Source organism: Syngnathus acus, chromosome 19, assembly GCF_901709675.1.
Source record: "Syngnathus acus chromosome 19, fSynAcu1.2, whole genome shotgun sequence".
NCBI lineage: Eukaryota > Metazoa > Chordata > Actinopteri > Syngnathiformes > Syngnathidae > Syngnathus > Syngnathus acus.
The window spans coordinates 8373974-8398540 of record NC_051103.1 but is presented as its reverse complement, the minus strand read 5'-3'; the positions used below and the strand labels follow the sequence as shown (position 1 = coordinate 8398540).

Here is a 24567-nt window from a genome sequence, read left to right as displayed (position 1 = left end):
AGCTCTCCCTTTGGTATTATAGCCCGTCATCCATCCATCCATCCGTCCGTCCATTTTGTGAACGGTTTATCCTCACCAGGGTTGCGGGTGTGCTATCCCAGCGGTCTCTGGGCAAAAACCTTTCAGTAACTTGAAAACAACTCGACACAAACACAAAATATTTGTTTGACTTACTTTGTAGACGATTTCAGACTCCCTGCAAATTTCTTCAGCAACCAGTATTTCAGTGTATGTGAATGGGCTTTTAGCTTTCAACACATGAACAAAAGAATCAATCTATTGAGTAAAGAAATGTTTATTAATAATAATAATAATAATCATGGTTGGAATAACTGCAATAATCATTGCGCTAATAATGCACCAATATCATAATAAATAGTATTATTAGTTTGGAGCACATTGGGATTGGGGGAAAAAAAGAAAAAAAATCATAAGCATTGGGACACACAAAATAAATCTTTTTCTCCCCACCAAAGCTTTTTTTTAAGGAATCTTACACTGAATATCATTGAATTGAAATTTGAGACCTTCAAAAACAGTAGCATAAAGTCACCATTAACTTTGCATTGCTGATGATGAATGATGACAGATGGCTTGAAGGACTCATATTAAAAAGCAAAGAATTCAAGACTCCTTTCATAACATGTTTGATTTTGTGTCCCAACACTTATGGAGTAACTGTACATACACGCAGGACTGTAGTGAAGATCATGTGACTTAGCTGCTAGGTTGGATAAGACTTCATTTCCTACTTAAATATGAGAATAGTATTTATCGTTAGTGGCTTAATGCGTCATTGTGGATTACTGTGGAATGAATTTGCGCAGCACTTTGTAATCATTGGTTATGGAACTCTCATATTCCCATATTTTCTAAGTTTTGGCATTGCAAAAGCAAACAAAGCACTCTCACCAATACTTGCGCCAGGAGCCTGTGCCCAGACGACTCAGGAAACATTTCAACAATTACCTTCCGTAATTTAAGATCTGACCATTCTGATCAATTTGCCCTTCATTACAGTCCTATGTGGAAAAAGAAAATGCAAATTGATTGATGTCACGTATGACTTTGATATTTTAGTATACAGTGATACAAAGGCAGAAAAAGAAGATCTGCACATAATACAAAAGCACATCGAAGCCTCAAAGACATAAAAAAAGACCCAAAACAGAAGGACAAACACAACAGCATGGAAGGAAATCATTGTCATTCTTTTTTTCTTTCTATCATTCAAACCTTTGTGCTTTGGGGATCTGCATAGGACAGGACGGCTGTTGGAGGAGTGTTGGTGTAAAGGCCACAGTATACTCAAAATCCTCATACAGAACCGTCTTCACATAATAAGAGTTGGATTCTTCATTTTTGCTACAGAGAAATAATCATCAAAAAAAGAATACTCGCCTGCAGACTTGTCAAATCCAGGTCCAGAAAGTAGAGTTGGATTTGACACCTCTGCTCCTCTGTAAATCTTGTGATTAGAATTACAAAGGTGCTGCTACTATTCTATTGTTAAAGTTGCTTGTGCACTTATCTCTTTTAATCACTTTTTACCGTGGAGTCTCTAAGGCCGAAAACAATTTCTTTCACTATGCTGGTGGCCTTTGTACGAGTTCAATAATAAGTAAGTATTAGCTACAGGGTCAAACGGCGGCCGTCATAAAACCCTTATTAAGTCCAAGTTTGAAAACCTTGCGGTTGGTTTCTGACCCAAAAAAGTATACTGTGGTCTTAGATGTGGAGGTCATTGGGTTACCAGGGGAGGTAGGTGTGGTTTTACCATATGGATTGTAGTGAGGGTATAGCTGGGGTGCAAGCGGCGGCGCGCACTCACTTGCCTGGACACTGGACAGGATAGCTGCTTTAGATTTTGCATCTGAGGTATACACAAAATAACAACACGGGGAACATCTTGGAGAGGAAGCTCAAGGATTTTTTTTTTTGTCTGCTATGTAAGTTTGGGCGGAAGGCTGTGAGAAAAGTGATCTTCATGACACAAAACATTCTCGCTTGTAGGGTCCCCTCCGAATTCCCGGATTTTGTCATTAATGCTTGAATGAAAGCCGCTTCGTTGTTTTTTTTTTTTTTTCTCCCAAACTTCTCCAACCAGCAGTAGAGCGGGTTACATGTAAACAAGATGAAATTCTTCAACCGACAACAGAAAGAAGAAAAAAAATGGAGTTTAAGAAGAACAAGGCAAAAATCCAAGTAAACCTAGATCTCTGCTTAGATTGACATCGTTAGTTGCTTTCATAGTTTGTTCTCGTTTTGTTTTCTGGTGAGTCTTTTAGCCTGCTTTTCTTCTTTGTGTCTTTTGTGTTCTGCCTCGGTTTTCCTGATCCGACCGCCGGTATTATCCCAGTTAAAGTGCTCAGCTGTGGATCGCTGCGGGATGATGCTGGGTAAGCCTTTCATGAAAGATAATCCACTTGACGCCGCCACCGCCGCCGGCCCCCCCGCACTCGCATTTCATGTCAGTTTGTGAAAAGGCTTGCTTCCAACCACAGAACACACAGTCTTGCACTGTATGACCCAAGCGTCCTTAATGTGTCAGGTGCACTTTGAAGATAGAAATGTTGCCGTACTATCTGGAGATCCTTTTTCAAACAGTTCCAAAATCTATTTGAGTGGGATACTACATAGTACTCGTTTATCGTACGGTGGAAGAGGGAAAAAAAGAGGAGGAGGAGGAGGAGGAGGAGACTTTAGCGTTCAGTGTCATTTTGTTCACTCCTTCTGTCAGACTCCTGAAAGTTCATCGCTGAGGCTGCTACATTCATCAATGCACAGTGCTCTTTTTCAGAGGGTGGACAAAATAACGATTGAATCAAAGTGTTATTTAAATCCCATTCATTGGCTTACCAATGTGAAGGCATCGACATAGGGCAAACAAGTCAATTATTAAAAATCAATATGAAAAGACATCGTAAACAAACTGGCATCAAACTCAAAAATATATAGTATATAAGAAAAGAAAGCTACAATAAAACCTGCCAGTACATTTAACATTTTAGTTTTTTTTCCATATTAATCATTAGTGGTGGGCGGATCAATCCAAATAACATTGAGGTCAAATCAATATCAACATCGGATCAATACTAGTGCGAGAAGATTTTCTCTCGTAAAAGATTTATATTTGTTGTGGACTGATCACCTGGAACAACTTGGGGGTAGAACTTTATGTTAACCAATAAACTTCATTCTAATTATGACCTAGCTTTTAACATAAAAGGCTAAATGCATTTTTAAAAACTTCTATTTTGAGACCTGGTTTTTGAAAGCTGCCCAGAAAAGAGATTGTTCTATAAACAAGTGGCCAAAAATAAAGTCACAAAATTTCAGCTCAGGCAATTTGGAAGTTAAGGCTACAGGGAAATAAAAAGACTGCTCCAAAATGACAGCATTGGTTACCATTGCTCCCTCTTGCCACGCCCACAAATGACTAAAAACCAAAACCAAAAAAACATTGCAGTAAAAAAATTCAAATTGTATGCTTACATTTTGAGGTTTTTAAATACTAATAAGCCAAAGTTAAAGAAGTTTGGAAAATTCCTTGAGTTGGTGTACATTTTTGAATGAATATAAAAACAGTGCAGAAAGCATAAAAGCTTAATATTTTGTCCACCCCCTTTCCCTCAGAACTTTCTATTCCTGCTCACCGCAAACTGTAGCACCTTAATAGCACTAAGATTGAGGGGAGCCGCAGAAGAAAAAAAAAAAAAATCAGTATTTCAAAAAAAAAGGCCTTTTCATCTTTTCCTTCTGTATTATTCACATGGGACTGTCTGCTCCCAATTTCCTTGTTCTCATCAAATTTGAAAAGCCAGGCAAAGAAATATTCTAACTGATCCTGCAATGATTAAACATTTCTGTCTCTCCCACTGGCTGCAGGGTGCTGGTGGTCCTTCAGGATGCTCCCCTTCCTCCAATTTTCATTCTCGCTTCCCCCTTTTTTTCCAGATTAGCCACGGTAATACAGTCAGTCCGGGTCAGTAGAAGTCCAGCATATTATCAGAAACATTTTGCTATATCATTTACACATTTATATCATTTACAGAGCACTGTATTTTTAAATATATATATATACTGTATATATAAAACAACGACACCTACCTAAAAAGTTCCAAGAGTTTTTGAATTACATTCAGTAGCTGAACTGAAAAAAAAAAAAAAGAAAGAATGTCAACAGAATAAAACATCACACAAGTAGAAACCTCATCATACATTGACAGGGCATTAAATCCTGCATGGAAGTTGAAAACCAAAGGCAAACTTATTCTCAATAGCTGCAGATCACAAATAGATATATCTATATTCATATATAAATGTTTTTGTCTTCTTACCGGTAATACAATAAATACAACATTAGTAAATGGCTACAATCGACTCTTCGACCACGCCCGACCGACAGCATGTTATTAGTACAATGTTTAAATATAGAAGGATGAGATCCGTATAAATAGAAAGGATTAAAGAGACTCTTCATAAAACTTTTCTTTTTCTTGACTCTCTTTTTGATCTTTGTACAGATAGATCCAGCGGCATTTGGACAGCAATTTTGCAGAGTTTTTGCCATTTTGGATTTGAAGTAAAACCATGTGATTTGATGTGTTAACTTTAGTCATTTAAGCCAGTTTACAAAAGCCTCTCACTTACCAATTGGAACCATTTTATAGCTTCACATGTGAGGTGTTTATGGTCCAAATACCACTGAGCCCATCAAAATGGAAGAACAAAACGAATTCTGAATTGGTCAAATTCAATCATTTCTGTGTTTTATACAAATCCATGGTGACTGGCATTTAAAATCACCAAATAATCCAAATTGTTCTGTATGGTCTCGGTCTTTTTTTTTTTTACTCTTTCTCCCGCTTAGCGTCGCCTCCATCTGATGCTTGAAAGCAGCTGTCTCATTTGTGCGCTGTCTGAAATCCAACCCGACCGACACAATGTTTATAAAAGCAGTTCACTACACAGCACAGCCACCTGGACCACGACACTACAGCGACATATTTGGTTGGTAATAATAGGGGGCCCTCCAGCAGACGTATCCCACATCTTCTTATATTTCCATTTGTACAAATTCATATATATTTTTGTTTTGACATTACAAGACATGCCAGAGAAGTAAGATCTTATCTTTTTTTCCTTCAACATTTGGAACACGTCTGCTCGACCAGCTGCGACCCATTTGAGGCACACACACACACACACACACATACACACAAGCCCCTCTTCAGTCTGACAATGAAGATAGGGCGCTAATAGGTGTGAGTGAGTGTTGTGCAACAGGTTTCAATCAGAAGACATCAGGGCTCAATCCCCCCCCCCCCCGCCCCTCCTCTTTTAAATTGGAAAGACATCTTTTTTTTTTTTAAACGTAGTGACTGTTTTACATTTGTATGTGTATGTATATATGCAGGTATATACAGACACACACGCACACACTATAGATATATACACACGTACATATTCATAATACATACATAAGTCTTTGTTCCTTTTGTAAATCATAAACATAAAAAATTTTACAAAAATAAAATGTTTTATGGTGACCTGTCGACTTGGTCTCTTCCACTCAGCAAGGCTTGTTTTCTTTTCTACAGGGGTCGGAACCAACAGCCCCCTCTGCCCCCATAATTAGGCTCAATGGTTCAGGCCGTGGCCTCGGAGGAGGCCTACAATCATCCCCTCCTGGTCCATCCTTATTTTGCTTGGTGTTTTTTTTTTCCTCTCTCTCTCGACAGGACGGCTCCGTAGCACTCTTTTTTTGTTTTTCTTGGTCTTTTATGATGTCCCTCTGCTCGCACATTTTTCTTCTCAGTTTTTGATGTCCATCTGTACCCATCACCTTTTATTTACTAAAAGAGAAAGAACAAGGAAGAGTAAATGCAGTGATGCATTGCAGACAGGAAATGTTTTCACACAATGTTATTTTTAGGCTAGAAATGTTTTGGTTGATTTACTTTTACATGTGTTGCCTTCAATTTTTTTTCTTTAAATGAAAGGGACTTTATTTGTTGATTGGGTATATTTGAGCCAAAAGGTCAATTTGGTAAAGGACGATACTATGTTGTTTGATGACCTTTTGAAATATATTTGCATCCCAACACTTTGAAGGAATGCAATTATTCCAAAAGGACATTCCTAAGGATTGCGTTATGGTATAACAATCATAATCCACTGCACGCTAATCAACCATGAAGGCATTTCCATTCCAATTGGATAGCAACCAGTTCAGCGAAGCACCTCCTCTTCATCCAAAACAGCTGACATAGCTGGTATAGAAAATATGTAGATGGTCATAGAATCCTTCGTCGAAATCCCTTATGTGAAGAACTCTTGTACATGACGAGCTAGACACGACGACACATTTAAAGTGAATGAGAGGAGCCGCTGATTGGCTGTGATTGACTGTCCTCTCCCACAATGGTGCAGACCTCCTTTCTCAGACCTGTCTGCAAAAATAGACCCTTGCATGCCAAAGTGCACAAATGTACCTATTCGTTAAACAAATCATGGAATCATTTTAGGCCTCATAATCATTTCTTACAAGGCGCAAGTGGAGTAGGACAATCTAAAGTGCATGTCGGGTGAAGTTGGATCTTCAAAAGGAGCTGCTTGTAAATTCAGCACCACTTTGCAGTTTCTTAGTCCTGCCCCCCTTCATATAGAAAACGGGACCTGTGGAGCTGTATCAGTGTGTCACCAATCAGAGCTGATAACTGCCTCGTCTCGTCTCAGCTTAACAGGCTCACACCCTCCGAGACTTGTTTCATACTTGCACGGAAGAAGCCTCGGAGGATGGAAAGGAAGCAGAGAGCAGCGGAAGCTGAGGGGAAGGGAGGGTAGAGGTAATAGGAGCTCCCAAACTGATGCTGGGGTTCAGCAATAAAAATCAACAATGTTTGAGATTTGACAAGAAAAAACACATGAGAAAACCTGACAGGTGACTCCTTAAAGACATTGTGTATTATTATTATTATTATTATTATTCACACAGTAAAATTTAATTCCAGATCATTTATAAAATATACACTTATCAACCACATTTATAGATAATATACAAAATCAAACAATTACACAAGATGAGGTTAGAGCACATATTTTTTTTGGGGGGGGGGGGGGGGTTATCCCTTCACAAAATAATATACAACAGAATCAAGCCCTAAAACATAGCAGGCACACATTTCAAACCTGTGTGGCAAGTAAGTCCCTTTAAAGTTTTTAGATACGGTTCAGTTGTACTTCAACTTCACTTGTGTTTGAAAATTGCTGTGACTTCATGAAAAATATGTGGCCTTTTAAATTGGCTCCCATGTGGATCCTTTCAGCTTGATTCACAAGTCTTTTGTCCCCCCACAATCCTATAGGGGACACAAGGCTACACACATCAGATGGAGGTTCATGAAATAGACCACAAAGGTGATACAGACTCCAAGCATACTTTGGATTTATCCAAGCGGAGATAATTGGAATAAATGCAATGATTTTTGAATGCAGATATTTATTAGTTAGTTGAGAATCATTTTCTTTATTCGCCGAGAATGCAGGTATGCAGTCATGGAGAAATGAATGTTAATGGTGGGTGGGTGGGGGGGCAATGTCACTTTGTGATGTGACACAGTGATGAATGTGTAGAGAGAGATATTATTGCTTTTGCTTCTTTTATTATTCATGCCAATTATTGTCATGTGAGCCATATTGCACTGGGCACTATCGCTACATTGCAATAAGTCGGTTTGTAGCTGGTTGAATGACATACAGCAATTGTGTAATTGGACTTCCCAAATTCGGAGCCAATATTCTGGCCTGAATCAGCCAGGCTGGTAGAAATTGGTTGGAAATTCAGAAAGGATTGTTTGAACTTCAAGTGGTTTTTTTGTGAGAAAACGTAAGCATCACATTCCACACAGTCGTAGGCCAATGTTTTATCAAAAAATGACACACATGATGATTGCTTATACTGTACAGAGAAAGACACTCAAATGAATTGAAGCAAACATTTTCTTGTCATATAAAAGGTTTACACTTGTCTAACCCCTTACGAGTGATATACAAAAAAGAAGCAATCACTTTTTAAAATTCATGAATGGCTATGGCATTAAATTACATGACAAACAATGTCAAATACACAAGTTGAAATATATATATATATATAGTATATATATATATATATATCCATACACACACATTCATATACAATATGTACAGTAAAAATATGTTTCATGATAGCATCTAATTAATGAGATAGCATCTTTTCAAAATGCTCCCCATTTTTTATTTATATTTATCGGTACACTATCTGGTTAATACATACAGAAAAAAACAGTAGAGTGTAAGTGGAGATTTTTGTTTGACTTTTTTGAAATATTTGTTTGTATTTTTATGAAAAGGGTTCATTTTAATGATCACTTTCTTATTGATGGGTTTGAAAGTTTTTGTGCTGCACTAAACAACCAATCCCGATTGCTGATTTGATCATTATTCAACTACACACGATTTCAGATTTGTTAGCCCAAGAAGCACTTCATAGTATTTGTAAAAATTCGAAAGCACTCGACTGTGGCACAGATGTGTTACTCCCCCCATCATAGTGAGAAAGTACAATATCAAATATTTGTTTGCATATACCGTACATCAAATATTATGATCAAATTGGGACAGCCCGTTTTATCCATAATGACTAATCTATGCCGACAACACAATAATACCAATGGTAATAATCATTTTTGACAGTCAGTCAGGTCTATTCATTTTACTTCTGCTTTTCTATCATTATCTCTAACAATGCACTTTGATTTGTGCCAAAGCTTCTGACAATTTATGTCACATGCATCAGTTCTGGTCTGTTCCCAGAAGAATCGTTTGACAGTTCCGAGTTGTTTTGTTGGCATTAGTCTTGTTTTATACCCATAATTTAGGCACATTTATGCTTGTTTACATGTGTTGCCAGATGCTTGAGTGTGGCAACTTTTTGTGGTCACTCATTGTTAATGGCAATAAAACAAAGCCATTGCACAACTATTCTTTTTTTTCTTGTTACTAATTTACACTCATAAAGAAGCTTGGCAATGACCGCCATCTAAGAGACAATTTATGTATAGATTCAGAATTTCTGATATATGATCACATGTAATATAAAAGTAGACATATTCTACATATAAAAAAAGCATCCAGTGAGCAATTTCACTGGGACGCGCAAATAAAAACTTTTAGGCTATGAGTTTACTATTTTAGTTTACTTAGGCCACAATGAAGTTGGCAATCCCATGGATACTATGGTTGGACACACATGGACATTGACTTCAAGGGTAAAGAGACTAAAAGCCACATCATATGATTGCACGCTGTCAAATTGCAAACGGAGGTTTCTGTTGAGATTTTAGGAAAGAGCGGGAGAACAAGAGAAAAGACGAGCGACGGTGACAGCGAGAGGAGCAAGTGTGAATTTGCGCGTGTTTGTGTGAGTCTAGTCCGTCCGTCTGGCATATCTTCAAATGAGATCAGTGCCTATTGACTGAACTCTCTTATCTCTAATCTGTGGCGTATATTGCCTCCCTGGGTTACTGCTGCTCTTCACACTCCCTTCCCTTCCTGCGCTACTGAGTCCCGTCTTTACGATCCCATCAGACACAGCCGGCACAGATGCTTTACTGGTGAGGGAGGGAGGGAGGGAGGCGGCCCCTATATGTGTGTGGTTTTTTTTGTGTGCTGGGGAGCGGAATCGGTGGATGCATCAGGGACAACTGCCTGCTGTGGCCATGTGACTATGGGCACACACTTCATGCCAAGTCCAATAAAGTGCCCAAATCAGACTCATTTGCTCAGTTCAATTATATTTACCCATCCTTGTGTGTGGATTGCATGTAAGTGGTAAACCTTTGGATTTTCTCCTTAATAGATCTAAAAAAAAAAAAATTGACATTAAAAAAGGAAAGAAACACTACAGCCAATGAAATCTAATAGAATACTAGAAATGATGTGTGAATTGTTGTTCCTTATTCAGCAATGTTGGGATTAATTGAAATCTATTGACGATGTCTACAGAGCAGCAGATCGGGTCCCTAAAATCGGCCCCGCCTCCCTGTGGAACCAAGAATCATAAATAATATGTCAGGGACGAGTAGACGTTCATCAGCAGGCCGCTAACTCACCAAATGCTAATTCAACAATTTGCTGGCCACACTTAAAAATCCGCTAGAAAGCCAAAGCATTTCAACACGTGATTTGTGCAGACTGATCAAGCAATGGATGGATGCACATTTAACAGAAAGGAAAGTCTTCCATTTGTTCATTACGTGAGAGAAATATTTAGCATCATTGCTTAGGATGTGCATGAAACGGCGCATATTGAGGGAAAATGATGTGTTTCCCTCCCCTGTAAAGCAATTCCCAAGTAATGGGATACCTCCTGCCTCTGGCATCTAGCCAACAATCAATTGGCATTTTGCAATGGCCGCTCCACACCAGCGCTATACATCACGTCCCGCTGCATTCAGATTCGGTAATAGATCAGTCCGTGTCGTCACTTTTAGCCCGGCTTCCCACTTAATGCTGAGTGTTTTGTTCCGGCTTCACGTGATTTGGCCTTCGTATTTGTCATTGGCTCTCATAGAATGGAAGCAGCTCTCTTAGGGCCAAATGGCCATCGATGTGATAAATTCCATCTATAAGTTTGTTGCTCAAACTGGAATTTGCCGCGCTTAATGTACATAAGAGGGGGAGAGAGTTGGTGAATAGGGTGGAATTAAAACCAATGCATGAAGGCATCCCAAAGGAGCCACGTTACAGACTGACTTGGAACACAGAGAAAGATTGGATATCAGGATTCCCCTCCCGCACCCCAACAAATGACAAATAAATACATACAATCCATACACCAACAACTAGAATGTATTTGTATTCTATTTGCCACCTGGACGCATAGTACGTTTCTTCATATGGAAGCAAAGGTTATTTATAGATTTTTTTTCTTTTTTTTTTTGCTGGGGAGGGAAAGGGGGCGTGACTCCCTCCTTTCTAGTAGGGAGTGAAGCGACTGCACCCTCCTCTGTAAAGGCTAGCCTGCAACATCAAAGATGAAAAAAAAAAGCTCCAATCAGTATCCAATGTAGCACTTCTATTTGTATTTGTAATATTACACAAATGAACTTGTCTCTTTTGTCCAAACAAATCAATCCTCCTTTTTTTTCCTCCCTACAAAGCTGGTGGCTACTGTTTTAAGGGTGGTTACTGTTTTGAATATGATGCCAATTTGTCTGTTTCATTTTTTTCATAAACATTATTTTCTTGATTAAAATGAAAAACACAGGCCAGCCAGTACTATCGATGTACTTGTCTTGGCTCAATATTTATTGTCCTCCATTATGGGCGCTCACTTCTAATTTGGAACAAAATACGACATTTATTATAATGGTACTTTGACTAAATAGGTTAGTCACACAAGTTGCACATGAAATGACACGGCTGCCTGCAGCGAGCAGAGGCAAGGCACCGTCTCATCTGGTTGGCTGCCTAAAGAGCAATAACTTGACATCCAATGGGACGTTGAGTTACATCCACAATGGGACAACACTGTCATTGATTTGAACAACAGTCAAGTGTATTCATTTATTGATTTGGTTATATTAGTTTATTTATATTGTCTATGTCGTTGTTTATTTAATTATTGATAACTTTATGTATCAATCGATACATTTATTGAAATCTTTCAAGTCATATATGCTCCAATAAAAGCGCAAATGACACCTTTCTCCCTTTAAATACTATGTGAGCCAATAATGGCTCACCGACAAAATATTGGCTTCATCAATTGATCAAAAATAGTACAATTATTTCCTATCTTCTATTTAAAATGTCCATTGGATCGCTGTGATTGTCTTTGGAGGTTCCTTTCAATATCACGATGGTATTATATGATCTATCCCTCCACTCAAAATGTGGGAGGATGGGGCGAAAGGGAGGAGTGATTTGAACGGAAAAAAGAAGAGCAGAAAGTTTAAAGTAATAAGGAGGAAAACACAGGCCACTCTTTTAATTAAGTAAATGAAGAGGAAATAATGGTTGTAATTAATGAAGGCTTTTAGCTAGCAGCTGCACTATAGGGGAGGAAGGGAGGTGTGCATGGCGGACACATGGGGGAGGCTGTGGGCTTGTGATTGCCATCACCACACACACACACACACACACACACGCACACACACACACACACACACACACACACACACACACACACACACACACACACACACACACACACGCACACACACACGTCACCACTGCTCTATTCATCCGTATAGGCTGCTTTTGTCAAACCCAAAATGTTGCATCAAGCAGCAGCAACGGGTATATTGATTTCTTCCAGCCAATCAGAAAAGAAATAGAAGAATCAAAATTTGTAGGGAAATATAACAAGACATTTGAACAACAACAAAAAATATTCTCAAATGGATTGAAATACCCCCAAATCTTGTTGGGGTCAAACTCGGTCCAAGTTTGCGTGTTCTATAAAAGGTTGAGTGTACCTTTGCTTCTATGCTTCCTTCTTCTACCTTTTTATTGTCTTTAAATCTCACAGCACATGCATCAAGTAGATGGCTGTAACACACTGGAAGAAGGCTTTACCTAGACCCATGTAGAGAAAGGAACAATAAAAAGCAGTACTTGTTGTTTTCCTCCGTCCTCTAGGATCTTCTCTCTACGTTTGAAAAGATTTTTTCATCTTTGATGTTAGCTGCAAAGCTAGCTAAAAACAAACATTAACGTTTGACTCCCCTTGCAAAATGATCAAATTCCCAGTCTCAGCTAAATTTCAAGCAAAAAAAGCTTCAGGCCAATATATGCGATTGGGGAGTTGGAGAATACAGCAGCTTCCCTTTTTCATTTACTGAAGTGGCATCGATTCACATTCAACATTCAAATTCGGTCACATAGAGGGGAAAACACATTTCACAGGCAGGACAATTTAGCAGCCACCTAAGGGCTCGTCTTATGTTGCTTGATGACTATTCAAGGATATCCGGACAGTGCGATCAAACATCCATGTACGTATGGCAACGGTAGAAACTGATGTTGAATACTCCGTCATACGGGAATAATCTTCAGACAGCCAGATGAAGAAAGAGGAAACACACTCACCATAGTGCCAACCGTATATGCGGCTGCAGGACCCATCGTATGGTGATATGGGTCTGCTGTTGCGTACACTCGCCCATAACTGCAAAAACAGGCAATGTCAACAATGAAAAGAGATCAACAAATCAATAAATAGATGCTTTTTTTTTTTTTTTTTTGGGGATGTGACAAAAACAACCATTTCCACTCACCTTCACACTGCCACAAAACGGAAACGGAATCGACACTAGTCGGGAAGCTACCGCTGTACCATCAGTCACCGAAATGAATATGATCAATTATTAATAACATCATAATAAAAGTATTAATATGTTAATTTAGAATTGTATCAAACATTCACTCAGAACCTGAGAAATAGCTCTCACTAGGAAAAAGGTCGGCCGACCCGGCCGGCTATAAGTAGTCGAGCGCCTCAGTGTTACTACGTATCTGCTTTTGCATATGATGTGGTTCTGTTGGCTTCACCACTGGAGCACTTCTTGGCCCGCATAACTATAGTGGGTAGACTGATTTCTTTTCTTTTAATACAACAAATAAACATGGAAAGCTATTGTTTTCAGATTCAGAGTCACCATACTGTGAACTAATAGCTTGACGGCGCTTTTTTGTTGTTGTTGTTGTTGTTGTTGTTGCTAAGGAGGCCGTCGTGCATTCTCACATTATGACTTATTCACCAAACATAAACCCGTACGGGATCTTTAAGATGATACAAATCAAAGCAGCAATTTGTTTCCCTTCTTCCTTCTCAGCACAAACTGCAAAACTTGTGGATGTTAACTTTGATTAGGTAGAGTTAGATAATGGATAGGGAGCGCCCGCTAATGACAATAAGCATGGGATGTGCGGCATTATGGCTCGTCGATTTTAACGGCGGTGCAAAGGGAAGATCTATAACCATTTACCTCCTCACTCTCACACTAAAGAATGACCAGCGGGATGAAAATGCTCTCAGTGTCCCCTTATGTATAGTACATTGTAAATCTATAGATTTGTGCTGATCCTTAATTCAGGCATAAAAAGTCCGTTTAAAAAAAAAGAACGCCCGCAAGTGAAAACACGCTCAAGTTGTTTCGCAGCATATTTCAACGACCAAATAATTGGATGAAATATTTTTTGAAATGTTGTGCTGATTAATGTACAGTACAAGAAAGTTTGATGTTGTCATCATTCTAAGTGGCAAACTATCAGGATCATATTGTATTCTGAGTTACTTTGGGATTGCCACTAGGACACCAGTTTGGACAGAAGGATTCATTTTTTCTGGTGGCTACGCCTTTAGGTTTCCCCAAGTTGCCAACTCCAAGTACTCCTCTTCGTCTGTCTCCTCTCCCAAGATTTATTTCCAGTCTATTCACCAGCACTGGCTTGGAACTAATCCCCAAGCCCAAAGCCCATCTCTTTTCTTATTCCATCCCTCTTTCTCTGATGCTACTAGACTGCTTTATTTGGATTCCTCTTCCCCCTCCCCCTCTGGTTTGTTTGCTAAATTTAAAAAGGAAGCAAAAATATGTCTGGAGGACAACGATAAAAGGTTGCGTGGGTAAACGAGGTTTTGTTAAGCAATCATTTAAGGGAGAAACCTTCAGACAAAAAGAGGGAAGGGAGCATGAAGGGGGAAGAATGTTTACAAATAATCAATATTCAATTGAAATGAGTTTCAGAATACCCCCTATGAAAATTCTCTTAACATTCCTGAACTGTCTTTCCCAAAGCCATAACTCAAAGATCCAATCAATATTTCACCCTGCTTGATGAAATCGGCTGAATGTGGCCAAATATGCAATGTCCATTCATCAATCGGCTCATAAATCAAAGAAAACATTGTCTTCGGCATCAGCACTAATCCACTGATTGTGATTCTACTATTAGTCATTTTTTGCAAATGAAATGATTCGACTTCAATTGTGCAACCCTTTTGCTTCCATTTTTTTTTGGGACTTATCTTTATTCAGATAATGGGAGGTGGACAAAAATAGTGTCGTTTGCTTTGTGCACAATACGGTAGCCAAAATGTCTCCCATCTAGTCGATTCAAGACCTCTCTTATCTGACAATAAATAAAAGCGCCTCGCACCCTCTGACCCATCTCCTCTCAATTCCACCTCGGTGCTTAGACTTCCCTCTAAATCAAGAGTGCGTGAAAATAGAATACGAGAGAGGCAATACACAACCGTCATGGAGAATAAACAATGTTGAAATATAGAAGTGGAGAAAATCAAAGGGAAGCAAATGAGTCCTGTGGAGGGAGATGTGCTCTCTCTCACCTGCAATACATTTCTCCTTCACTTTCTTGATAGCAGAAGTCTTTAGAGAGCGCCACTCACTTCTCACCTCTATTGTATCTTACATTATCAGAGGTCTACAGCCTCCTACTGTGAACATTTCTTATCTGGCCTGACATGCTCTATCTCCCGAGGATAGTTCACAGAGCATACTTAACACGCACACAAAGGTGCACGCCCGCCCGCCCGCACCCCCACACCCACCAAAACAACTATGGCTCATAATCTGGTAGAACGGGTGTAACTCCCGACAGAACGTACAATAAAAAGCAGCGTTGGAACTAGTTGCGACGGAGTTATTTTCAGCACCAAAAAGCTTTTTGGTAGCCAAGCTACGTTCGCGAGCACATCGTGTGACACAAGTTCTTTTTCTCCAGACACTTTTAAACCTTAAATGCCTCTCTTCCATTTGAAAGGATGGCTTCGAGATGTTTGAAAGTGGAGTGGGATGGAAAGCATTTTATTCGATTGTACTGTATTCTTCCTACAAGTTTCTGGTTGGTGAAACTTCATTTAATGGAGAATAACTTGGAGCTTAGCTCACATTTGACCTGGAATATTAAATCATTCAGTGCCATTGACAGTATAGACGCCAGAGATACGTATTAACTGGGTTGGCAGTGAATGAGTTGATTCCAAAATGTAAAAGAAAAGAAATACAATTGGGAAAGAATAGCATACCTGTCACTATATGCGGCTGCAGCAGTAGCAGCTGGCTGGGCATATCTGTAAGCCGCATAGCCACCCTGAACAAAGAAACAGCATCATTCCAATTTTAGGAATCAAATAACAGATATGACTTTAGTCATTCGATTCCACACGACAGATATTATTAGAGCTCGTGTTCATTGAAGAGTAGGGAAAAAAAAGGTTACAGATCTACTTACATAAATTTCTGCACCGTAAAATCCATCTTGGTAGACCACACTGCTAACAAAACATACACACAAAAAATCCATAAGGTTTTTGTTTTCAATCAAATATTGATTTCGTTTTGGGGGGAAAAAATATTTTGCTTTTCAGCTTTTAATGATGAATATGATTTTGCAAAACACAGATGATGGATTTCCATTCTAGGACTGCAGTCCGCAATCGAATCACTCCTGACTCTTTTTCATTAAAAAAAAAAAAAACTCACTTAAAGACCCCTTGAAGAACTGTTGAGCTTGGCTGAATTATCCAGACCTGATAAGGTAATTACTTTGCAATGCTGATAATCATAAAATGGAAGACATTTTTCATAGTCACTTTTAAAGTCCTTTTAAAGTGGACTCAGTTCTTTTTCTTCATGTATACAGTATTTTATATGTATCCATCCATTCATCTCTCATATATATCTATATAAAATATAGAAAAGACTTAATCGTAAACTACTTAACAGCATTTTTGCAACACACCACCACTCGGTCTCGATCTGACTGAGGTGGGCCCCTTGGAGTGTGCAGGGCAGGTCATAGCAGTTCATTCACAGCTGAATAAAGAGTGACATATTGGAGAAAAAAATGGAATCAAAGAGCAATTTTCCGCTCTATTAGAAAGTGGCCTTTTTGTTTTCCACTCACCATTCTCCCATCACTGCAAGTGTGTGTGTAAAATGGAATACTTTTGAATTCCACGTGAACGTAGTATGCATGTCACTCACGCGCCGTAGGCTGGTATGGGCGGAGGGGGTGGTGCGGCGCGGAACGTGTTATAGACAGCTCGGCCCCTCCCTCTCAAATGGGCCCCTCTATAGGCCACTGCTGCTCCTGTGGTAGGGTATGGAAACCCTGTGACTGAAATCAAAGTACAGACAAAAATCACATTTTCAAAATGGATGCTGGGGGTGGGTGTGACATATGTGAATCGAATATGACGATGAGCTATGGCTCGTGCATGCTACAGTGGTGCTGTAACAACCTATGAATCACGAGCCTGTGCGACAGGCCCATAAAAGAAAAAGTGCAAAAAACAACCATATAGATTTGAATTGAGAACAAAACGAGAAACCAAAACAAATCAAACCTGCCCAAGTAAAAGGCAGCCAGCAGACCAGAGAGACAAACGCATGGATTCACAATTATAAATATTCACCGTTCAACGGCTGCAATTGGCGGTACGATACGGATGAGATATGTTGATATTTACGCATCTTTTAGATTGAATTAACATGAAGCTGAAGATGGCTGTAGGCTGAGCTTGATCAATGATGACGCACAACAGACATACATATATTCAATCCAGCGTGTGTTAAAAGCTTTTCCATGTGATTTTATTCATCTTGCATTTTCATTGATTTGTTCTCTTCAGGAGTGCTGTACTGCCAAGCAACTGCCGTACAATAACACAAATCAAAGTAAAAAATGGTTAATCATCTTTATTTCTATTTTGATAATTGATTCATAATTTATTGTATTATTATATATACGTGTTATATTATTATTTATTGATGTACACTACAATATTTTCCTTCCTTGCATGCAAATGAACAACCTGGCTAAGGCTATGGGCTCCATATCGGAGTTAGACTCCGCTCACGGCCATTTTCACAGATGCACGCAGTTCAAAATGGACATTTTGCACCGTTGTGGACGTGACCACAGCTGACTTAATTCAGTGCCAAGCAGAAAGCCCTGTTGACAATCATTCACAAAGTTTGCACGCTGTTGTCACCTTTCGGAAGGAAAGGGTATGTAAAAGAAGTCCTATCTAATTGCTGTGTGGAGTTTGTCGTTTGGGTGTATGCCCAAGCGCTCTATTCCATAGTTTGCGAAAAGGTGCGTGCGCGTGGAGGTCATCTGTCATTCTTCGGAATGGGATTTGCGCACAATAAACCTGTAGCCGAGCCTAGCAATGGAGATGGAGTGCACTGTCAAGCCGGCCAGGATTTATGGAGGCCGATTCAGCTGATGGGTGCTGGGAAAAGGCGTCTGATAAAGGGTGATTAATCGTCCTTACGTCCTGCTTTACATCCTGCTTTGCCCCCGCCCCCAAACTAGATTAAATGCAGTCATAATGATTCCACAAGATATCCTGATCCCACCTACTTTCACTTTTCTATCATTTTTCGGATTAACAGCCCCATCTTTAAACACCTTCCGCTGTTCCGAGATGATTTGCTGCAACTTTTTCAAGTGTGTCTTAGTTTATGTTTTATTTATTTCTTTACACTTGAGTTTGGCAGTCTAAAATAGCCTGAGGTGCAGGGCAGTGGGGTTCTTCCACAACAAAATCAGTCAGTCAGACCTTGCTTTTGTGCCCCAGGATGCAGTCGTGACGGAACGGCAAACATCTGGAAAATACCTGATTGATTAAAAGATATGCCCGAAAACTTTGAAACACCCGCTGTATATCAATATAAAGTCCAAAGATGATTAAATCCTGAATTTCAACTGAGATTGATTTCACTTTGTACAGTAGATCTCATTCCTCATGGCCGACATTGCTGAAGTAGGCAATGGGTCCCATTTTTATAGTCTTTGGCTGATAACTGTGATAAGCAGAGAGAAATTTTGGCCCGTATTGACTAAGCTTATAACATGGATGAAATATTTGATCTCTCTCCCCTGTTTAATTGTCATTTATTGGCACTTGTAAATATAGATACAAATCCATCTGCGGTTAACTCGTAGTGGCTGATAATATCGGCATAAAAGGCTCGCTGGGTTTGATTGATGAGTGGAAGGAGGAATAAAAAAAAGAAGGAAATTGAAGAGGGCACGAGTGGTTTTCTTCTGAAATTCTGTCTATTCATTTTGCCTTTGTCCTGGGAGGGAAGGAAGCATATGGTGTCATTTAGGCTTGGCAAACTTTAGTGGTGCGCGGCACATTAGTAGCATCTTATCAATTAGCAAGCCAGACTGGATACGCGTATGACTTGTTGGATCCATAGAACACTCCGTTTCGAGACTGTTTCAATTTGAACATTTCCCGTTTTAAGGCTACAGCTATTTTACCAGAGCTGAAAAAGTCAAGTCTCATCTCCATAAAATGCACTGAGAGCTAAATCAAGAGCCACATAACATTCTCACATTAGCCTGTTTCCGGTTTATACACTGTCATCTTGAAAGTCAAACAAAACATTCCTGATTTGTGCAGATCTGGGAACAAAGGTAGTCATAAAATCTCAAACCCGGCTGCTAAATCTATTTTACATTTCTGCTTCAGTTGTTCCACGATGTGCTTGTCATTTGTGTGGAATTAGGGGGGACTCAATGAAAGATTACCCTGTTTGTACTGGGAGCAGGTCATCTCTTCATGCTCTGTTGCTTGTTTGGGTTGGTGGATTAGGGGATGGATGTACACTACTGGGACAGGGGCAGAAAAGTAGCGAGGAGGGAGGGAGGCAGTGGTGAGAAATAAAAAAGATGGATGGCGTCTCTCTGTCAGAACAGTTATTTAGAGGGGTGCTGTAAAGCTGTCTAGAAATGAACAGATTTCAGACTAATGAGCAAAAAGGAGTACAGTTATGCGAGCGAGCGAGCGAGCAGTCTCAGCGCATGAAACCGAGCCGCACTTAGGCAAATAAGTTGGTGCAGCCACACATGGGCCTCTCTGGAAATGGCTCATCAGTCCAGTGCATATTGTCAGACATGGAGATACAGTATATAAAATCCATTCTTAAATAAATCAAATGGTTTCTCTGAGCTTTTTGTACCTGCGTAAAATTCAGGACCGTAGACAGCTCCAACCACTGGATTCAGCTTCCAGCCTACAAAAAAACACACAGTGACAATTGTCTTCTGAGGTTTGGGGTTCCAATATTAATAATAATAATAATAATAAATATACATTGTTTAAAATGCAAAACACTGCATGAGTAATAAAAACCAACAGTTTAAGTTTCTTATCAAGAAGTCACTAGACTAGAAAAGGGATGAATTTAATGGATCAGCGCACATCAAAAGATTGAATTGTGTCTTGCATTTTTTTTGGAAGATGGAATTTATAGTTAATAGTGCTCATGGTACTCAAAGTACTTTTACACCAAGCTTATTCATATAGTCTGACAATAAGCAGTATATAAAAACGTTTTTCATATGTATTTGCGATTTGTGTGATATTTCAAACTAAACTCTCTATTACAGATTTGGAATCCTCCATGACAAATGTGCCTTTCATCTAAATATGATGTATATTTAACTTTTGTATCCTTTCTATTCCAAAAGTGAATTTACTTGGTTGCCCTCCCTCCCTCCCCCCCCTTCGAGGCGTGCTGGTTTGTGTTTGCAACCATTAAACATCACCTGGCACTAATTCAAAAAAATAAATGAGCAAAGATTCAAATAAAGGTTGCATCTTACCGTTTGTGTAAGGGTTTGCCACTTTTTTGTTGGTCATTACTCTTGCTGTGGCATTATTGACCTGTCAGCAGGCAGGCATAAGTTAGTATTAGGCAAAGCTGGACACACAAAATATATCACATCATAACCATGCTGCATTTTTCAAGTCAAGCGACATGCAGTAAGATTTTCTATACAATCTTTTCAATAAATAAAAAAAAGATGCACAATGTGTAAAAAAACCGAGATGACTGTATAGTAAATGTATCGTCAAATAAAGCAATGGAAAGGAAAATATTCGAATACAATCCAAAATCATTCACAAGCTACATCCTTGAGAAATTCCCATTGGAATAAAAAATAAACACACGTGTCCATCTGTCAACAAACCTACTGTAATCCAAATAGTGTGTATAGCAACCAGACATGATCATTTTCAAATCAATTCATCAAAAAAGGCTAACCAAATGAAGTTCTTCCCCTCATTTCAAAATAGGTCTCGGACTAGAAAATGCTATCAAATGGAGCCAGTTCAATATTTTGATATTCGACATGGCTTTGGCTTGAAGGCAAATCAGCAAATAGGTGAGTTCATAGATTGAAAAAAATAAAACCAGCAGCAAGGTGAATTTAAGAAGACCCAAAGACAGACCCAAACAGATGCGAAAGCTTCCGCTAACACTTCCGATTCCATCACTTCATTTTGCACTTCTGGTGCCCTCTCAAATGGATCACGGTTGAATCTACAATAGCAACGATTTGAAATCTCAGCAAATCAGTGTTGGAAAGAAGCAACCCCAAATCAGAAGCAAATGGGACCATGAACCGCTTTGAAGTTTTGACCAAATTTGTTTTCAGCAGTTTTGCATGAATCGTTTTGCACATGTGCCTTTTTTGGATTGCCCACCAGGAGTCTATTGATATGACCACAGCTTGTTTAACTTCAATTTCCTTTTGAACTCCCAAACAACCAAACGGATGTTAGTGCGTGCGCATGCACCCACCTAAACACACATGCCACAATTTGTCACGATCAAAGTAGTCATTCATTGTTTGTGTCAAAACACGGGCGGGGCAAACACTCAAACGTCGCCGAACGGCTCTTTCTCTTTCTCTGTCTTTGTCACAAACACTTACAGATCAGATCAGATCAGATCAGGCTTCAGCATGCAGCGTTCAAGGTGCAGCAGGCAGGTGGAAGACACGAGATGAATGGAAGAGAGGGGAGGTATTGCAGGAAACTTCAGGCAGAAGGAAAAAGGAAAGACAGAGTCAGGGGTGGGAGGAGGGAGGGGAGGAAGAAGAGGGCAGAAGGCAAAAACAGAGAGGGGGGGAAAAAGACAGGCACCTCGATTTTGCGGCCCTCTACGATTGTACCATTTAGTTTCTCCCGTGCGCGATCAGCATCTGCGGTCGTTTCAAATGTTACAAACCCAAAGCCCTGCAGTCAGTCGCCAGGAAGTGAGGTCACACAAACAATATGGACAGAAGTCAGGAAAAAGAAAAGGAGAGGGGAAAAAGACAGAGATGAGAGTTCTGGAGGTTAGGAAATGGAACTTGGAAGTTGGCAGAATAAAACACGAGCCGCACATCTATGTCGGGAAACTCAACAGCATCGATTCATGTGCGACGCTTTTGTCTTTTGCACTGCCCACTGCAAATACATTGACAGAAATCATTGGACCCAGAAGAATTAGACAAACCAGTGAGCAGTACAGGTTGTGTGTGTGTGTGTGTGTGTTCCTCTGCTGGCCACAGAAGCAGATACTGAAGTTCGGTAAAGTCGGGATAGAAATCCAAACATTACTCATTGCTAATCAGCACTATCTGTATTTCCATTATTGCTAAATTGATGCAAATCTGATAGCGCTCATTTCCACTCTGGTCCACCTTATGCACATTATTATTTTCTTTTTTCTTTTCTTGGATAGGCTCCATCTTTGTGCATGCTAGCGGTTATCTCCTGCTGCTATAGGTCGGGGAGCTAACTAGGCAAGACAGTGTGTGTTTGCATACTGTGAGCCGCCTGATGTCAGCATTAAGATAAGAGGATGCGGTTGAGCGTAGGTCTCGATATATGGCAGGCGGCAAACGTGTAAAAGCTGCCTGAAGGCAATTGGAACTGATAACTTTATAATTACCCTGAGACAGAGTGAAAGAACGAAAGCACCGTGAAGACAGAGGAGCAATTGTGTGAGAGGAAATGCAGACAGGGGATACAGACTAAAGTCAGAGGACATTTAAAAAAAAACCTGTATACTGCACACCTTTCTTTGTGTTTCCTTACCTTGGAGCCTCGTTCATTAAAGATAATTTCCACATCCAAAATCTTGCCAAATTGCTGTTGAAGACAAAAAGGAGAGAAAACAGTCTCATTAGAATGCGAGCTAATCTTGCGAATAAAATACAACATGAAATCCCCAAAACGCTTTTGCCCAAAAAACTCTTCTTCCTTAAATTGCCGAGTATGCGAGTCAAGTTTTCGATTGTCTCCATTCTCAAACTTCTCTTGACCTGACAATTAGATTATTAAAACAGCCATTTACGCTTAGTGCCATTTAATGCTGTGTTTGCTCTGTTGTGGTGATAAAGACGAGCGTATATGGCCATGTGTGTGTATTGGCGCGGAAGGCTATATGCTGTTAATGAACATTAGCAAGGCAGATGCTATAGCTGTGGAACGTATTGGCACACACCACTGATCTTAATGATGCCCATCATCTTGTGGTTTTTTTCCCCCTCTTTAGATAAAACACAATTAAGAGTGCAAGTGTCTCAAATTTTCTCTTAGACAAGAAAACACTTTCTTTTGGACTCATCATGTTGAGTGAAGATGATTTCATCAATGATGAAAAGAATCGCCTTGTAGTTCAACAATTCGAATGAAACAAAATGTCAAAACAAGAAGAGCGGAGCTCCACTTCTAAGTTCCTGTTGCCGGGCAGTATAGTAATGCTCAGCCTTGCATTCTGCATAACTAGACCTTGAATCAGTTTATTTCAATAAATAAATAAATAAATAAATAAAGATGGCGCAGACAACAGAGCAAAGGCGAGGTCACATCTGCAAATGAAGCCATGCCTAGCAACAATGACTTATTTGCAGTGATTTGATTCCATTCTGAGCAAATGTATTCGACATGAACAAATCTTCGGAATCGTTCAATCCCTTTCCGTGTTGTGTAAGCGTGTGGCACGCACACTCTGGGATGTAGTGAGAGAGCGACCTATCCACAGACCAGTGAACAAGCAATTTTGTTGGGCTAGTGCTGTTTTCTCTCTGCTCACACAATCTGGCCTCCCAGTGGAAAGCTGCATTTGGAGCGTGTACATGTGTCGCACAACCTCGGTGATTCATGTTGCTTAATTTAGTGTCAAATTGAAAGTGACACATTCCAACAGTTTTGGAAACCATTTGGGGTTACTGGATGTGTTCTTGTATTTTTTGGGGTTCTGTTTAGGAAATCATGAGAAATGTCGATGGTTTACGAGCAGACGTAAAGCTAAATAGTGGCTAACTACCTAGAATACTGAAACACGACTCGAGAATAAAATACTCCAATTGATGTTGAAAATAGGAACGACTGCTACATGATAAATAATCTGGACAGACGTTGATGCCACTTGAGTGAACATCATCTGGAGTTTGTCAGGCAAACAGCAGGTTTCCCCAACCAATTGTAATTTATATACGTATATGTCACCCACATTGAAGTGCAACGCTGCAGTGTGGAGCTATACTTCTCCATCAATGTCCTCAAGTTATTGTTGCTTAGATGTGTGTGCCAGATGGAGTTAGTGAAGCGCTGCAGCGCAATTAGAAGGCATTTATCTGGATCTCAAAGCTGTCGGCTTTTGTTTTGAGGGCGACCTTTTCTTCTATGTCTATGTC

The 24567-nt window shown here is 39.7% G+C and overlaps 1 protein-coding gene across 11 annotated transcripts in view; it reads right to left on the bottom strand.

Moving 5' to 3' along the window:
• Positions 1 to 279: 279 nt before the first annotated feature.
• LOC119138644 (RNA binding protein fox-1 homolog 3-like) overlaps positions 280 to 24567 on the bottom strand; it is a 155487-nt gene continuing 131199 nt past the window's right edge. For 4 of the 11 annotated variants that reach the window (XM_037278921.1, XM_037278925.1, XM_037278930.1 and 1 more), the window contains 9 exons: positions 22964 to 23017; positions 22025 to 22117; positions 20698 to 20758; positions 20052 to 20105; positions 17058 to 17190; positions 16303 to 16345; positions 16097 to 16161; positions 13138 to 13216; positions 7116 to 11064 (listed from right to left, as the gene is read on the bottom strand). In XM_037278921.1, the coding sequence (XP_037134816.1) occupies positions 11020 to 11064; positions 13138 to 13216; positions 16097 to 16161; positions 16303 to 16345; positions 17058 to 17190; positions 20052 to 20105; positions 20698 to 20758; positions 22025 to 22117; positions 22964 to 23017 (627 nt within the window). In that variant the 3' untranslated portion in view covers positions 7116 to 11019. Of the gene's footprint in view, positions 5859 to 7115; positions 11065 to 12524; positions 12625 to 13137; positions 13217 to 16096; positions 16162 to 16302; positions 16346 to 17057; positions 17191 to 20051; positions 20106 to 20697; positions 20759 to 22024; positions 22118 to 22963; positions 23018 to 24567 lie in introns of those variants that run through there. The other 7 variants (XM_037278922.1, XM_037278926.1, XR_005101173.1 and 4 more) reach the window with 6 other exon arrangements.